Source organism: Myotis brandtii, unplaced genomic scaffold, assembly GCF_000412655.1.
Source record: "Myotis brandtii unplaced genomic scaffold, ASM41265v1 scaffold125, whole genome shotgun sequence".
NCBI lineage: Eukaryota > Metazoa > Chordata > Mammalia > Chiroptera > Vespertilionidae > Myotis > Myotis brandtii.
In genome coordinates this window covers 11,775,698-11,794,453 of record NW_005354385.1, presented here as the reverse complement: position 1 = coordinate 11,794,453, position 18,756 = coordinate 11,775,698, and the positions used below count along the sequence as shown (strand labels likewise).

The window sequence follows — 18,756 nt, the reverse complement described above, 5'->3', positions numbered from 1 at the left end:
GCCACACTCAAGGGGCCAAAGAGCCACATGTGGCTCTCGAGCCGCGGTTTGCCGAGCCGCAGTTTGCCGACCACTGCCCTAGACATAACGAATCAGGATGCTGAGGCAGTGTTCCCGGGGTTCTTATCATTGGGTACATTTGGACGAGATTCCTTATCTTCACCACGATCCTGGAAAGTAGGTACTATTTACCTCATTTGACAAGGAGGCAGAGGAACTTGCCCAAACCTGCGACACCAGGCACTGGAAAGGCAGGAATGGGACCCTCTGACTCAGCACCATGCAAAGTCCTACTTTGCCACCCACAACACTATAGGGAAGTGGACGGAAGCTTTTCTTTCATGAGCTTACAGAGCAGCCCGTACTATCTAAATGGGGTGGGGAAAGACTCCATAAAGAATTAAGGGCAATATTTACATCTACTCACATTTAGCCCCAAGCATAATCCAACTCTGTTCAGGGTTCTGCGCTCTTCCTGGAACAGGGGCCAGGGCACCTCCTCCGTAGACACCAGGACAGACTGGCACTAATGCCACACACACACACACACACACACACACACACACACACACACACGGTGGCAGCCCCGAGGGAGGGCGCCAGAGACTTTTAAGTGCAGGCCTGCACCCCACCCTCACCCTCCAAACACCTGAGGCTTTTCTTAAGTATGAGTTTGCTGATAAACTCGACACACTACCGTTTGGCTGGTTAGGAAATAATTCAGGAGCATTTGGAAATAAATCTGCACAGGAGAAATGGAAGCCATGTACACTGTGTCTACACACAGCACACAGCCTGGACACACACAGTAAACACCCTTGGCTACATCCACTCAACAACAACTCATAACTTAGAGTCCTATGATTCTGATACCAATTCAGTGCAATGGAAAATCTCAAAGCAGCATTATCCATGTTAACCTGACAGGTAACCAACTCAGATCTTCATGGGCTCCCTTCCCATGCTGCAGTTAAACACACACCGCTCCCCCCACACCATGGAAATGGGCTTGGCAGCCTGGCCTCAGTGCTTTAAGCAGCCCCCGAGGCCCCAGGCCGCTCTCACTCCACAGGCAGCCGCAACCTTACTCACTGAACACCTTGGATTCATCTGAACCCGGGGCAGCAGCCCTGCCCTGCTCACAGGAGACCAGGCTGCTTAGGATAAGGGAACACCTTATTCAGGTCTTCCTGGCTGACATTCGTCAGATGCAGCATTTCTAGCTGACAGTCATCAGATTCATAGGCACTGCTGGTCTAATTCAAAATGATTTGAATTTTAGGAAAGTTTTACGACTCATCTGCTAAGCTTCAAATACCTCAGGATAAAATAACAACAGGGCGATATGCATCCCAAGTCATCCTTAAGACAATTAGGCCCAAACGGGGGCTAAGACATCTGGCATCTGGGCTGGCCCAGACTGTAAGCCGTGGAGCCATAATTACCTGTTTCTCCCCACAGCGTGTCGGTGCCATTGACGTCTATTTCATGTTCCTTTTCCAGTCCCAGCAAGCACTCGACCACCTGTCAGAAGTGGCAAGGTGACTTAATGAGTTCTCATCGCCATATGTGCTTATTGTACCCATGTACCAAAGGAGCGAGTCTGTTGTTTTTTAACCATGATTATCTCATGCTGCACAAGGAGAGAAAATATAATGAAAACCGTTTTCAAGCATAATTCATATGCTATCCACACGTTCACTTTGAGGAGAATTTAAAAAAAAAAAGGCGCAGTGAATTTCAGCAACGTTGTTCAGGATTACCAAGTACTCGGAATTTTAATGAATTCCAACATGACCCAAATATGCCAGCCTAATCATCAAAGGACACAGGATATCACACAAAGTGCAGCTTCTGCATAAATTGCCCGAAGATGGTGAATCCATTTTCACAAGGAAAGAAAACAAGGCGGTGTATATCTTTTCAATACAATAAAATAAATAGCATTGTCCAAATGGTTTTTATACTGACAGCGTTATTATTCTCTCTTGTGCGGGCACCAACCCCATCAAAGAGCAGGCGGGGTCACAGGTGTGAAGGCAGGGTGCTGGCTCGAGGGGAATCAGAAGGATGTGAGCCCCGAACCCTTCACTCTGCTCAGCAGCAGCAGCAGGCGAGGGCAGAGCCATTTTCCCGTCCCCCAATCTGCACCAATGTGGTAGGCTGAACAATAGCCCCCAAATATATCCACATCTTTGTCCCCCAAACTGGGAATGTTACCATGCATGGCAGGAGGGAATGTGCAGATGTGATTACGAATCTTGAAAGGGACGATGACCTTGAATTACCCAGGTGCATACCTCATATACACCTGACATAATCACAGCGGCTCTCAAAGAGGGACAGGAACAAGAGTTCAGAGGAAGGAGGAGATGGGAAGACAGAAGCATAGGTTAAAGTGATGCACTTTGCAGACAAAGGAAAGGGCCATAAACTAAGGAATACAGCTGGCTTCTAGAAACTAGAAGAAAGCTAAACACTATTCCCCTCTAGAGCCTCCAGAAACAACAATGGCTTCCTGACACCTTACCTTTAGCTTTCTGACTTCCAGGTCCGAAAGAGAATGGGTGTCTGCTGTTTTAAGCCACTCAAGTCTGTGGTCACTTGTTACAGCAGCATGAGGAAGCTCATACACCCTTCGAGGTGGTGAATGAATCCTGCCCTTTTCTACGAAGTTGTTACTGGTGAGGCTGAGGTTGCTTTTGCACAGCATTCTTCTCAGCCAGCTTTAAAACATGCTGAGCTTATCATAAACCCATTATATATAACACTTAACATATTTTTATGAAATATGGTTTTTTTAAATAAAACAAGTATTTTTTTCCAGAACTAAAACATGTAAGTTGACTGGTATTGTTTCATATTTTTGTAAATCTCTCATGTCTCTCTTAAGAGAGCTGCATCCTCTTATATGCTTCTGCATTCAACTTAAGGCAATATATTGTGTTGAAGTATTATGTATGTGTATTGTTAATGTGTGTGTATGTTTGCTCTTGTGTTTTAAATATGAAAAGTTAGCCAGCCAACCAGCTTTGCACCCAAATTTATTCTAAGTTATTGTAGGGACAATGGGGACAACTCTTACCAAATATTGGCAACTCTGATCGTTTGAGGATCATACAGAGAGAGAAATACATAGAAGGGAGCAAGTAAAATATTAAATTCACAGACACACTGGTGAGGAGGTGACAATTACACCTCAAACTGAGGAATGCCAACATCTACCAGAAATAAGTGCTCTATTGAACTGCTGGTGGAGTTTTCGTTCAGTGCAGGAACTGCGAATGGCAAGCGTTTTCACAGGCTATGAGAGCGTTGAGTTTCTATTTTTAAAATCTTTCAAATACTCAAGGACAATTTTAGAATTAGGATTCCATCAGATTATTTTTAAAGACCAAAAGGACAAAAGAATGAATCAAAGTGGGGATAAAAAGTAAGGCAGCAGGGCAAGAGGATGAAAGTAGAAGCGGGAAGGAAGACAGACATAGACAAGGAAGCCCTGGCTGGTGGCTCAGTTGGTTGGAGCACTGTCCAGGACTCCAAAAGGTGGCAGGTTCGATTCCCTGTCAGGGCACATACCCAGGTTACGGGTTCCGTCTCAGGTGGGGATCGATGTTTCTCTCTCTCTCTCCCTCTCTCTCTCCCTTCCTCTCTTAACAATCAATTTTTAAAAAGGGACAAGGAAGAGCAGAGAATGAACGTTATGACTATTATGAAGGACTCCGTGTGGGAGAGGCCTCCCCGTCGCGTGAGCACACATATGCACTTGACACTGTGGGCCTGAGGCTTTCACTCATAGGAAGGGTGTGATGCCAAGACCCTGGATCATGGTCACACATGGTCAAACCAACTGTTGTTTCTCGAAACCCTCCTTTACCTTCTTTTCTTCCATGCATCACAGACTAGCAACTCCAAAGAAGGTGACCTGCACAAGCACCCACCCCAGTGCACCACAGCTTCCAGTTTCCCAAGAGGGAACCCCGCAGCCCCACTCACCGAGCTGTGGCCCATGCTGGCGGCCGCTGTCAATGCCTGCTGCAGGGCGTGGCTCTTCTTCAGTGCACCTGGCTGGGGTGCACCTGCCGACCACTCGCAGGCCAGCAGGTACTGGAGAACGTCGCTGTGGCCCCTCAGTGCGCTGTGGACCAGCGCACACTGGCCTTTCTTATCCAAATGGTCCAACTGGAAGGCAGGAGCAAATGTCACCATTAAGCACAGTGGTTCTCAACCTTCATAATGCCGCGACCCTTTAATACAGTTCCTCATGTTGTGGTGACCCCCAATTTCATTGTTACAAATTGAACATAATTAAAGCATAGTGAATAATCACAAAAACAATATGTAATTATATATGTGTTTTCCGATGGTCTTAGGCGACCCCTTTGAAAGGGTCGTTTGACCCCCAAAGGGGTCGCGACCCACAGGTTGAGAACAGCTGGTTTAGCATCACCTTTGCTCTGAGAACATGGGTCCAACACAAATGCTGTCTGTGTGCAAACACAGGTACTGGGTCCATGTCCCAGTGCGTCTTTCTGGAGAACAGAGTCCTGTTGGCATTGCTTCGACGGAATGAACGCACTCTGCCAGCTCTCGGGTTCCCTTTGTAGACTGGCTGTCACAGCACACCCTGCTCACTCCCTGTGTCCCTCCAGCAAACAACTGGGAGCTCTGAGTTCTCTGGGGAGCACGTGTTAGGACACAGATCGAAACCTCAGCCAAAGCCCTGTGCTCACCGACTCCAGTTCCTGGAGGGGGACATTCTAACGGGCTGTGACAGGCTACATTCTGGGGGCGCAGAGCAGTTCTTTAGTCACTAAGCCAGGAGAGCCAGCAAAAGGGAGGGATTTGGAAGACCCAGCTCTGAACAAGGAAGGGACTCTGAATGGCGTCAGATTGGGGAAGGAGGCTGTGTGCAGGCAGGCGACCTGGGACCTGTCAGCATGTCAAGCGTGGCTACGGAGCCGGGAAGGCCAGCTCGTCACCGAGTGTCTGAGTGCTGCATACCTCCTCCTAAAGGCCCAAAGGCAGCAGATAACGCGTCATTCCCTGTCTACACTCAGGAATACAGCCTCTCCTTGCTTCCAAATTCTGGGAATGCCCTGCACCCCCACCCAGAAGCTCTGCAAGACCCTGACCCTTGCCCTCCTACAGATCTTTCAGCTGGGGTGGAAGGGGGCGTGCTGGCCTCCGAATAAAGCTAAGTCCCAGTCTGGATGTGGGAATGGAGGTGTGCTGATGTGCACTAATGCGCCCACTGGGAAGGCGTAACAGCAACATTTCTCTTCTTCCTTGAGCTAAATTAAAGTTCATCCATCCCAAATGTGTTTTTGAGAGAAAAACCAAAAGGGCTCCCACAGTTACTAGAAGCCTAATGTCTTTTTGTTAAACCTTGGGTATCCTAATTAGTATAAAGACATCAGCGATTTCTTTCAATTGTTATTCAAAAGCACTCCCACCCCCGCCCCCGCCCCCAAATGAAATGCTTACTGTAAACCTAAATAGAGTTTACTGTGAGCTCGGCAATGTTCTCATTCAATTTATTAACATCGATAGTCCTAGAGTAACTTATCTAATAATAATGTTAATATATTGACTTATTTAATGCTCACACAACAGCCCTGTGGCAGACACTGTTGCCATGCCCATCTTACAGGTGGGAAGCCTGCGGCACGCAGCCTCAACTATTTGCCCAATGTCCCAGCTGGCAGCTGGAGAAATAAGGATTCTGAGCTGTCTGGCTCCTGGATCCACATGCTCAGGCACATGGCTTCTAAGGCCCACAGAACTCATTTTATTGTTTTAAAAAAAGGCATGAAATGAAATGGGACAAGGAGAGAGAGAGAAAAAAAAAAAAGAAACATGTGAATCTTTTCACACAATTGGTGCTATTAAATTCTGGTAAGTTCTATCTAGGTCCGCACTTGCAGGCTTTTGAAAGGATGGCCCTACTGGTGCCAGGAACCCCCGGTAGCCTGCCTCCCCTGGGGCAACAGTAAGCAGAGTAAGAGTTTAGGAGCCAAACACCCGGCACCCACTCAGCATACCCTCAGGTGGCATCCCACGGCAGTGCTGAGCTCACCCTTTCTGTTTACCTGGCAATTTCTGTTCATTGCAATTCAACCAGGTAGAGACAAATGGAAGGCTGGCCCAAGGGATAATTCTAATGAGGACATGAAGACATCCCCCCACCTGCCTGGGGGAAGGCTGCTGCTTACCCTCGCCCCCTTCTTGACCAGCAGGCACACCAGCTTCATGTGGCCAGCAGCGGCCGCGTAGCAGAGGGCGGTCATGCCGTTCTCAGACATGCCATCCAGGCAGGCACCAAACTCCAGGAGCAGAGTGACCACCTCCTCATGGCCAAGGTGAGACTGGACACACAGGATCGGGGCGTTATTCAGCACTTCGGTCCTGTAGTTCACGTTGGCCCCTCCCAAAATCAGGAGCCGGCTCACCTGTTGGATAATGTCCCCCAACAAGATTAATTTCTCACGTAAAAGTCACAACATTTGTAACAACTTCCGTGGAGAGGGGCAGTAGCCTCATGCTGATCAGGTGGTTCTCAAACTCGAGTGTGCGCCGTGTTACCTGCGAACGTGCTGCAAGTGCACACGCTCCGTGGTGGGAATGCAAATGGTGCAGCAGCCACGGAAAACAGTGTGCAGGTCCCCCCGATCCGGCAGTCCCACTTCTGGGAATATATCCAAAGGCAATGAAATCAGGGTCTCGAAGAGGTACCTGCACTACCATGTTCACTGCAGCATTAGTCACAACAGCCAAGAGATGGAAGCAAACCGAATGTCCCTCGATGGTTGAATGAATAAACAAAATGTGGTATATGCCTGTGTGTACAATGGAGTATTATTCAGCCTTTAAAAAGAAATTCTCACCCTGGCTGAGTGTCAGTCATCCTGATAGGCCAAGGTAGAGGGTTTGATCCACAGTCAGGACACATATAAGAAACAACCAATGAATGCATAAATAAGTGAACAACAAATCTCTCTCTCTCTCTCTCTCTCTCTCTCTCTCTCATATCAATGAATAAAAAGAAATTTAAAAAAAGTAAAAGGAAGGAAATTCTGACACATGCTACAACATGGATGAACCTTATGGACCTTACGCTAAGTGAAATAAGCCAGTCACAGAGAGATAAATACTATGTGATTCCACTTATATGAGGTACCTATAGTAGTCATATCATAGAGACAGAAAGCAGAATGGTGGTTGCCCAGGGCTGGGGGGAAGGTGTAATGAGAGCTGTTTAATGAGTACAGTGATTTAGTTTTACATGATGAAGAACTTCTGGAGAGCTATTGTGCAATAATGTGAATATGCTTTGCTAAAGTCTACACTTAAAAATAATTAAGATAAAATAGAGACCATAGGAATGATTGGGGGGGGGGGGATGAATAAGGTGAAGAGGAATCTAGCCAATAATATTGTGATAAGTTTGCATGCTGACAGGTGATTACAAGAATTAGTGGGGTGATCACACTGTAAGGTATAAAAATGCCAAATCACTGTACACCTGAACCCAATATCACTAATATATACCAATATCACTAATCTACTTAAATAAAAAATTTTTTAAATATATAGTTAAGATAGTAAATTTTATATTGTTGTATATGGGTTTTTTATAAAGTATATTTTTATTGATTTCAGAGAGGAAGGGAGAGGGAGAGAGAGAGATAGAAACATCAATGATAAGAGAGAATCATTAATCGGCTGCCTCTTGCACCCCCACCCCCGACCCAACCAGGGATCGAGCCCGCAACCCAGGCATATGCCCTGACCAGGAATAGAACCATAACAGGTTCACAGGTCGACACTCAACCCCTGAGCCACACCAGCCGGGCTTGTGTGTTATTTTTTTAAACTAAAATTAAAAAAATTTAAAAGCACAGTCTCAGGCCCCACCTTCTGGACCTGGGGTGCGGGGGTCAGGCCCGAGAAGGTGCCCTTTCCACAAGTTCCCAGCTTCTACTGATGCTACTGGTCTGGGGTCCACACTTTGAAAAACCACTGCTTTATCTAATGAAAACAAAACTCCTTTTCCTGGCAATGAAATGATCATCACGGGCTTACATAATTAACAGTGAGATAACAAGGCCAAAAGTAAAGGCAAACACTGACTTTCCTTCACCAGGAAGTGCAGAAAAAGCAGACACATGAAAATGTGTGTGCCCCTGGGATTGTCAGCAGCACAGGGCTCCTAAAAAAATGGTCTTTTTCTAATTACCCCACCCACCACCCACTGAAGTTACCTGGATCCAGATATGATCCAAGGGGAAGTTTATCTAGAGATTTAAAAATAAAATCACAGAATACCGTATGCACATTGTAGCTCTACTAATGTCTTCTGCATATCTCTAGATCACTGAAAAAAAAACGACAGCCCTTTAACACCTATTAAAATGCCCAATGCATTTCTTCAAACAGTTCCCTTCAGTGGCCCGGGCCAGCATCAATCAATCCCCTGACAGGCTCTGGCAGGCCTCCAGGCTGCCCACGAGGTGTGAAAACCACAGACACTGTGTCGTTCATTTGACTAGAGTCTCAAGGGATCATTAAAAGATGCAGAAAGATGGTAAGTCATATAAAATTCAAGTTCTCTCAATGATATGTGTCCATGTGAGTAGCTGACAGAATTTTTACAAACTGATAGAAATTAACATTACTAGGTGGTAAGACCACGACTTGGAATCATGCGAAGCATACGGGACAGGTTAGAACCCAAAGTGTAAGCTCTTTAGAGTCCTGGTTGTCCTGGGGCGCGACCCCCAGGTGACCCAGCCCTCCAGCTCCCTCTCCTCTCCCAGCACTTTTCCCTTTACTTCCCCACTTGGGCTACGCTGCGCCCAAAGGCAAGCAGGCCTCAGCCTCAGGGCCTTTACCTCTGTCAGGAACGCCCTTCCCATAGATTCAACAGACAAAGGATTGCTTCCTAAAGGTCTCTGCTCTGATGCCAGGACACCAGAGAAAAGTTACCTACCCCCTCCCCTACAAAACACACTCCCACCACTCTGCCCACGTGCACACACTTGTCCACAAGAACCACACCCCCATGCATGCATCAACCCAGGCACTGTGCATCCCCTCCTCACACCCCACTTTCCGGCTCAGCCCCCTGCACCAGGTGCTGGCTGGAAGATTCCAAAGTTCACAGAGAAGAGTGGCAAATAAAGGCCCTCGAGGACAGGATGACCCCATCAGATCCTCCCCACCCTGAGGACATCAGTTACAGTGAAGGAAGGACAGACCGCATACAAGTGGTGAGGAGACCCCATGACCCACAGCTTACACCCATCAGAGGGGACATCTTTTAGCCCCACCCAGGTCAGCACCAGCTCAGCCTCCGGCCTCCCATTCCAGCCAGTACTGTGGGTGGAAAGGCAGAGAACTCTCGGAAGAGAGACCAGAAAAGGTGTCCCTGAGCTAACACTGACATTTAACACAAGGCTGCACCTCTGCCAGGCCTGCTCCACAAATCCACATGGGTTTGCTCTTAAAAGCAGCGCCAGACTCAACTAGGATTCCAAAGTATTTAAAATGGTAAGTGCTAAACAAAAGGAAGGGTTTTTTCAGAAAACGATTTCCCCTTCAGCAACTACCATTTAGTATGAAAAGAATAGGATAATGCTGGTGACAATGCTTGGGGATTTTATAAAGCTGAGGAAATCGACTCATACCAAGAGGAATACAAAAGAACGCTGGCAGCGTTTTCAAAACATCATATCACTGAGAGACCACCACACTCTGGTCACCCCGGGAATGGCAATAATAGTTGATAAATTCCCTGACAGCCAGTTACCTTCTCTGCTCTCCACCAATCCCAGCCCCTCTTGAGATCCATAAGCCTAAGAGAAAAAGATGATGGATTAAATAGTCTAAGTCAGGGGTGGGCAAACTTTTTGACTCAAGGGCCACAGTGGGTTCTTAAACTGGACCGGAGGGCCGGAACAAAAGCATGGATGGAGTGTTTGTGTGAACTAATATAAATTCAAAGTAAACATCATTACATAAAAGGGTACGGTCTTTTTTTTTTTTTAGTTTTATTCATTTCAAACGGGCCGGATCCGGCCCACTTGCCGTAGTTTGCCCACGGCTGGTCTAAGTTCACAATCAGCCCCTTACCTAACTTGCTGTGTGATTTTCAAAAAATCACTCAACTTCTCTGTTCTCCAGGTGCCTCCTGAGAAAACAGCCAATAGATCACCCCATTCTACCCAACAGGTACTCTCTGTCGATAATGTCAGAAGGTGTACTCTCAGTACTGTCTTGCTGACACCTTATAAGACATTACCTGGGTGGTACCAATGTTCATTAACAATTCACACTTCATCTGCTTATTGGGAAAAACATTTCCTTTGATGGTGCAATGCTATGGGTATTTTTACTGCTTAACCCCAATTGGTTTGTTGATCTTTCCCTAACCCATGGTTCTTTTTTTTTTTTTTTTTTTTTAATCCTCATCCGAGGATATTTTTCCATTGATTTTTTTTTGGGGGGGGGGGATGGGAAGGGGACAGGAGAAAGAAACATCAATGTGAGAGAAGCACATCGATTGGTTGCCTCCAGCACACATCCCAACTCGGTCAGGGATTGAACCTGCAACCCAGGCACATGCCCTAGACAGGGAGTCGAACCCGAGACCCTTTGGTGCGAGGGCGAACGCTCTAATCACTGAGAAACCCCGGCCAGGGCTAACCCATGGTTCTTCACCTGCTGTACAGTGAAACCATCTGGGAGCCTGAAAGTTTCCAATGCCCGAGCCCCCGTGGAGACTCTGCCTTGGTTTGGGCACCGAGCTCCCCAGTGATTCTGGTTGGCAGCCAGGGCGATGATCAATGCACCTGTGGGGCATGGGCTTGCTCTTAGCCAGGTACCTTCCAGCTGTGTGATTTGGGGCAGCTACTAACTGCTCTCATCCTCATCGGAGAAGTGGAGATAAGAACAGCTTCACCTCATTTGGTTGCTGTGAAGATTAAAAATGAACGTGACACACACAGACACCCATAAAGCACTTAGAACACTCCTCGGCATCCTGCAAGTGCTAAATAAGTTCAACTGCTATCACTGCAATCACTTTTCACAGAATCTTCAGAAGGGACCGGAACCCAGGTCCCTGACGCTGGAAGGCACAGGAGGGCGCTCTGCCCCAGGCACCTGACCACCCGAGGTCTCTTCTCCCAGAGCTGTGCACCAGCCCCGAGCGAGCGCAGGAGACCTCACGCTTATTTGAGAGCAGACAGGAGTCACCTGGACCCAACAAAATCTCACGGTGGGCAGCTCCTCACCAGCCACAGACACATCCAGAAATTCTCAGGTGCCTACAGCCGAGTCTCGGTCTCCAGGAAGGAGACAAAGCACAAATGAGAATAATTCACTTGCCCATGTAATAAATGCCCAGTATTTTCCAAGAGCTTTAACACCCCAATGAGGTTTCCCATCCTTATGAGAAAGGCTCTTTTGTTACCTCCAATTTATAGGTTAGAGAACTGAGACTCAGAGGGGACAAAGCACAGATTATTCCTGGGCACAAAGCTAACTACTGCCATAGAGCAGTCCAGTGGTGTAAGCAGCAGCTCCAGCTAAGGTTACTCTGCATTCAAGGACAGGGTTTAAGTGGTTTGGCCTCTACATTTTCCTCCCAACACGGAAATTTTCCAACCAGCACCATCACAGACAGTCTCCTTGGATAACACTTAGAAACGGCAATATTATCTATAAACTTCTGGGTTTAATGAGTGCAAGAAAGCAGAAAAGGGGCTGGAGGTAGGCAAAGCGATGTGATCATGAGGCACTGGCGCGGCGCTGGCCAGCATGGTCGGCAGGTGCAAGGATCAGTTTCCTCAATAGTTATGGAGGGTCACAGCCACGACAGCAGGTTTACACGGTGGCTGTGCTGCCTAACTGTCGTGCAGAATACTCCTGGACCCTCTCAGCCAAGGGCAGTAAGGCCAAGTCCATGCCTCACTCTGTCTCCTCTCCTCCCTGCCTTCAGCTGAGGGAAGAATCGCAACGCAAATTCTCCCACATCCATAGCCTTGGGAAGCCCGTGGCCTGGCAGCCAGTCCAATGGGACAGTGTGAGCCAGACGGCCAGCTGGATGGGAGCCTGGAGGCCGGGTGGCAAGGACCCCAGTGGGCCGCCAGGGCTGGGCTGGCACGACGCTGGCCTGGTAACAGGAGCCTCCATTGTTAGAAGTCACTGGCATGCCATTAAAATTAAAATTCATCTACCAAGCAATCATTCCAGAGCAAAGTCACTTTAATTTACCAAAGTGGCAAACTGCAATTATTGCTCAAAATGACATCCGTGCCTGTATGACAACATTTAATACTCTCTAAAAAAAGTTCCTTAATTGCATGCATAATTTTAAATTACTGTAATTTGTTCAAGATTCTGTGAAAACCCTTTTATTTTTTTTCTTGAAAGATAAAAGGAAACAGAAGGATAATGGAAAGCCTCAAAATTCTATAAGCAAGTTGTAGAATTTCAGGGACAGTGTAGATGCAAGGTGACATAGGAGTTCTCTAAAACAAAGTGAAGATGAAAGACTCGTAAAAGTGCAAGTATGTTAGACAGGAAAGTTTATAATCCCAGGAGGGTCAAGGTCATTATATTGTTATGCTGTACCTTCAATTTTCTGTCTTAAAAGCTCATATTCAACAGAGTATGACGTTTCCCATTTAATTTTCTCTGTATTGGAAGAATAATGTCTGTGCCCGCAATTCATTAAAATAGTAAAAACAGATATTGCCATTGTTATTCTTTCTTTCTTCCTTCCTGGCCATTGTTATAGAATTTTCTTAATTATGGACAAGCCAAAAGGTATACTTTTAGCCGAGAATGTCATTATTATAGTAAATTCAACCTAATTTCTATAAAATCTAAGTAGAACAAAAATTCTTAATACAAATATTTTATTACGTGAGGTCTAAACTCAGCTGTGTTTGCCACCTTTCTGTGACAGTAACTCCATTTAGACAGGAAGAGCTTCCTTTGATCGGTAGAAGCAGCCTGAAGCTAATTCCCATAACTACAAAAACAGCTTTCCTGTCCATCCCCCTTAAGCTTGGGGCGGGGGGTTCAGCTGAGACACAGGCACTCAAACCTCAGGTCTGGACAGAGGTGCAAACATGCAAAGGGGCGAGCAGAGCCCAGGGCCCCGTGAGCAGTCCTCCAGGGGTGCTCTGCTCCCAGGCGCCTGGCCGAGGGGCAAGTCAGAATGAAACCCAATGAGCCCCCTGCCCATCAAGTCTTGAACCCTAAGAGGGGGCAAGTCCACCAGCACGAGGCAGCACTTTATCTCTGCAAAGGCCCTGTCTGCGTCCACCAGGAGGCGGTGGCCTTTCTCTAACCCACCCAGGGCCCTATACTGGGCAGCAGGGCTCCCGGGGCAGAGCACTGCTAGGTTCCTCTGACTCTAGGCTTCTCTGTCAGCATTGCCACCCCTCCCCTCTGTAGGGGAGAAGGAAAAGAATCCACCAGGAAGGCAGGGAAAGGAGAAGATGGGCAGAGCTAAGCCCCAAGGGGCATGGGAAGCCCTCTGCAAGCTTAAGTCCCCAGTCACACATCTAAGGTGCGAGGTGCTGGGGGTGAGGGGGGCGGGGGAGGTGGGGAGAAAGACGTGCAGAAGTCTCCCGGGAGTGTCATCTCTGGGGCACGTGGCGCCCTTCCCAGGTGAGTCTGATGAACCCAAAGCAAGACGTGGAAGGCATGCCTGGAGCATACAGGGCTCGTCTGTCCTTTGCTGCATGACCACATCGGTCACCCTCCTGCTAAAAGGGGCGGCAGGTATGACTGTTTTCATGGAGGTGGCTCACAGGGAAGGCCCGGCTCCCTGGGAACTGCCTCGGAGCCTGTGCAGGCAGCCGGGCATGCCAGGGCTTGCGGCCGAAAGGCCTGGAGTCCAGCAGATGTGTCAGGTGGGTGAGCAATCCAAAAGGTGAAAATATTTATGATCTCATTTCTCTTTACACTGGAAAAGACGACTGCAAGCTGCCATCATGTGAAGCAGTCATTCCCACACTTGGGGCGGCTATCCCTTCTCTGTTGATTTAACCAGGTACTTGGCCTCTGTGTGCTTTAGATTCTTAGACTTCGTTACAATGAGGGGTGAGATCTACTCTAAAAAGAAGATGGTGACATGACAGCCACGGACCAAGACTGAGGAAGCCACTGGCTCAGCAGCGGGCCGACCCTGAACTGCTTTCCATGGTCGTAAACACCGCGTACACGAAACCTAGGCAGCAGTTTCCTCTGTGTCCCTATCACCTTGTGTCTCTCACCGATGTGCAATTTCCTATGAGCCATAAAGAGGTAGTCCAGATTAGAAACTCAGGGCATTTTAACCATCACTTTTCCCTGGACTCTCCCTCTGACCTTCGGTTTTCTGTGTGAATTGCTTCCTTATCACTTCCCTCTGAAACCTTCACCACAGGCCCACAGCGCCCCCCGCCCCCCACGGCTTCCTGCCCCGGGGAAAGCTGGCCCAGCCGGTAGAAGAGAAAGGGACCAACTTCGACTTCAGCGAAGAGCATCATCAGAAGCTCCTCCAAGGCCTCTGGCCACAGCCCAGGGAGGGGGAGGGCAGGACTGTTGCGGAAAGGGCAGCAGGCATAGGCCTGGGCACGGGCACAGGGTACAGGGCTCGCTCACCTTCACATTGGGCGTGTAGAGGTTCCTGAGCGAGGCGAGGGCGGCAGACAGCCCCTCCGTGCTGTACCCGATCCACAGGGCTTGGAGATGGCTCGAGGAGATCCCCGTCTTCTTACTCAGGCCCTGGAAGGAATCGGAGACAAGCGGCCTCAGTGTCTCCTTACCCCCCTCCCCCCGCCCGCTACAGCGCTGGGCTGAAGTGGGTGTGACCCCCAGGGTGCCTCAGGGTCTCCTTCCCCCCCTGCAGCACTGGGCTGAAGCGGGTGGGACCCCCAGGGTGCAGGTGCAAGCGGACACGTGAGAGCTGTGGAAAGAAAGCCTGGACATGCGAGCCTTCTCTCCTGAAAACCAAGGGGCGAGCACCTAGCCTGCCTCTGCCGCTCGGCCCGTAGGCCTGGGGAGAGAGATGGCAGATGAGGAGAAAGTGTCTTCTCTGCGTAGAAGTTCTCCAGTCAGTCAAAGGAAGAATCAATGAGAAAGCATCACCATTCTGGAACCCACACCGAGTGCATGGTCCAGGCAGAGACTGCAGCTGATGGCATCCCACCAAGAGAGGCAACACAGACACTGTGCCTCCCGACGCAGGAGCCCCACACAGAGTTACATGGAATAACTAGGAAGTAATCATGACACCCTGGGAAAAAATCAAACCTGAATCTGATTAAGCCTCTAGGTACAACTACCAAATAAGAAATCCAGAGGATCATGAACTAGATCATGAGAAATAAAAACTATCAGAAAATCCAGGTGGTGCAAAACTAGAGGTCCAGCTGAACTTGATTCTAAATTCAGCAAAATAAATTGTCCGACTATAGAAACAAACAAACAAACAAACAAACTAGAGGTCCAGTAACTCATGTTCTCTGACAACTAAAGAACCAGGAAACCAAAGGGAATGAATAAAATGGCAACTTCAGGTGGAAAGAAACTTAAAAGGGGCTTAAACGGGCAGGGGGAGGGGGGGGGTGGGGGACGGCAGTAAAAACGTGACCCTAGCATTTAGATACACACGTGAGCGACTATAATTCAGAACAGTGGTTACTTTTAGGGAGAAGGGAGGGGCTGTGTTTGGAATGGGGCTCATGGAGGGCTGAGAGGGCTGATAAAGCTGATGAAATTCTCTAAAACCAAAAACTGAAAAACACAAGGACGACAACAGTGAGAGCCGTCGTCACGGTGGTGTGTGTCTCACCTTGAAAATGTGTGCCTTCAGGATGTGGTGGCCGAGCTCCATGGTCTGCTGCCGGTTCAGCTTGCCCTCTTGTCGAGAGAACATGAACGCCAGGAGAGCGTGCCCGTTCCTAGGGCCAGAAACACAGACTTGTAACAAACACCCCGTCCCACCGCACCCTGGGCCCTCCGGTGAGAACATCGCTGCACAAACCCCGAAACCCTGCCACCTCCGCACCACCACACAAAACAGTGGGACGCTGTGTTCGTCAAGTCGTTTTAGGGGCTTCCTCTGGATTCCCCATCTCTGGAGCGAGCCAGAGGGAAGCCCTGTGACAGGGCAGGGCTTTCTCTCTGGAACCACCCACTCCCTGTCCCTCACCCCTCACTCTGTCATCACCTTACTTATGTCTGTCACCAAATGTAAATTCCATGAAACTAAGGGTCTTGTTTACATCACAGGTACAGTCACCACCCGCAGGTACAGTCTCACACCTTCTGCCTTTCTTACCCTTTTTGGGAGCAAGGCCATTCCTGGTTTCTGAGGCTTCATACCTTGATATGGCACCTTCTCTTCCTCGACTCTGCCCACAAGACCAAGCCATGCCCATCTATCTCATGTCAACAAGGCCTGTCTCCACCCCACTGTATCCTAAAGCCAAGTTCTACCCACTTCTGGCTGCCACAGGGGTCCCCATGCTCTGCCCACCACACTCCTGTCCACGTTGATGATCTTCACTCCAATCTTCACAGGTTCTTCAGAGTTGGCTGTGAAAGGCCACAATCCCCAGACACGTCCTTGGTGTCAACCCTTCCCAGTCCTCAGTTCCGTGACAAGAGCTCCAGTCAAACGCGATTTGTTCTTGCAGAACACAGCCTGTGTTTCTGATGTGATGCCTTGCGCCCCCCCGCCCCCGCTACACTACACGTTCACTCCTCAGGTCAATGATGTGGGGAAAAGTAGATGGGAGACTGCCCTAGATTAAAAGTCCTGTGCAACCCCAAAGAATCGAAGGACCCAGGAAATGATCACGAATGGATCTGAGAGACATAAGATGTTAAATGTCTCCTTGTGGAAGTACTTACTTTACTTACTACCACCTATTAAGCATCTTTGCAAAAAAAAAAAAAATTTAAGTAAAATAAAATCTGATCAAGCCTGCAGATTTAACTACCAATTCATAGAAAATAAAGGTGAAAAAACACATTAAAACTACCCTGAGAACACAATCAGCAAAATCCACATTATGGGAAATAGGACAAACTACCCAGTTGATCTTTTTTAAACAAATAAAATGCAAAGAAAAAAAAAAAGGTGGGAATCTGTACATTAAAAGAGACACAATAAAATGCCTCTTAGGGTCCTCATCTGGATTCTGACTCATACATACTGAAAAATATGAAGAAAGTGGGGAAATCTGAGCATAGCTAAATGTGTTGATACTGGTGAATTAGTGTTAATATTTTAGGTGTTGTGGCTAAGTATGAAAATCTTTTTTCTCTTTTTTTGAAGTTTATAGCCGACTATTTCAGGTAAAATATCATGAAGTCTATAATTTATTTCAACAAAAAATAACAGATGGAGAAAATATTGTAAAATGTGAGACATGTTTAAGCCTAGGTGATGTGAATGAGGCTTTGAGTAACTTTACTCTTTAACTTGATAATTCTGTTCCTGGATTCAAACCGAAGGGATAATCAAAAACAGAAAGGAAGGGGGGGGGGATGGAGGAAGATGGGGTCGAAGGGATAATCAAAAACAGAAAGGAAGGGGGGGGGGGCAGGATGGAGGAAGATGGGGAGTATAAAGGGGAGAAGCAGATGCTCTGAAGTACTTCCCTCTGGCCCTAGCCGGTTTGGCTCAGTGGATAGAGGGTCAGTCTGTGGACTGTAGGGTCTCAGGTTTGATTCAGGTCAAGGGCATGTACCTCAGTTGCAGGCTCTTCCCCGGCCAGGGCCCTAGTTGAGGCGCGTGTAGGAGGCAACCAATTGATGTGTTTCTCTCACTTTGATATTTCTTTCTGTCTTCCACTCTCTCTTCCACTCTCTCTAAAACTCAATGGAAAAATATCCTTGGGTGAGAATTAAAAAAAAAAAGTACTTCTCTCCGTAACAGCCACCGTTACACAAGGAGGTGATGGTGCTCTTACTCTTTTTACAGATGAGGAGACTCAGGCTTGGAGAATTAAAATAAACTGTGCACAAGAATCACACAAGGTAATAATAAGACAGGATTTTTGTAATCCCCTCCTGAGGACATGCTTAGAGAGAAACATCGATCGTTGCCTGCCATGCGTGCCCCGACCAGGGATTGAATCCACAACCCAGGTATGTGCCCCAATTGGGAATTGGACAAGCAACCTTTCAGTGCACAGGACGATGCTCAACCAACTGAGCCACTCTGGTTAGGCTGGAAACAGGATTTAATCCGGACCTCCCTCAAACGCTCCTGCTCTCCTGTAAAGCACCTAGATATTCACAATGGATTTACGTGTTTATAACTCACCCAGAAACAATGTAAAAGCCCCACAACAAGGGTATCATTTGCCTCCTAGGAGGTTTGCGCAGCCATGCAAATGACACTAAGATAGTCAAGCAGCTTTATAAAATGTCCACAATATATTAAACAAAGCAAGCAGAATGGGAATTTTATTACAGAAAAAATAATTCGGAGAATATTTAAAATGCACGGAAAGGGGCAGAGGTGAAAAATGAAGTGCCATTGCCTCTGGGTGTTGGATTCTTTCTTCTCTGCAATTGGGGAATATTACAACTAACTGGGGTGGCAAGAGAAATGTTATTCATCCTTCAAGGCCCAACTCAAACATTAACATGTATGTGGAACATTTTGCAGACATGGCCATCCCAGAGGAAGCTGCTCCTCTTTCCTGAGGCCCATGTGCAGTGTGGCTCCGCCCAGCA

General features: G+C 47.8%; 1 protein-coding gene across 1 annotated transcript in view; it reads right to left on the bottom strand.

The window, feature by feature from the left end:
* Positions 1-18,756, bottom strand: part of TANC1 (tetratricopeptide repeat, ankyrin repeat and coiled-coil containing 1) — a 178,715-nt gene that overhangs the window by 25,498 nt on the left and 134,461 nt on the right. Inside the window, exons 14-18 of the mRNA XM_005859402.2 lie at positions 15,857-15,965; positions 14,665-14,787; positions 6,216-6,452; positions 3,997-4,182; positions 1,446-1,524 (exon numbers count right to left, since the gene is read on the bottom strand). Coding sequence (XP_005859464.1) covers positions 1,446-1,524; positions 3,997-4,182; positions 6,216-6,452; positions 14,665-14,787; positions 15,857-15,965 — 734 coding nt within the window. The remainder of the gene's footprint in view (positions 1-1,445; positions 1,525-3,996; positions 4,183-6,215; positions 6,453-14,664; positions 14,788-15,856; positions 15,966-18,756) is intronic.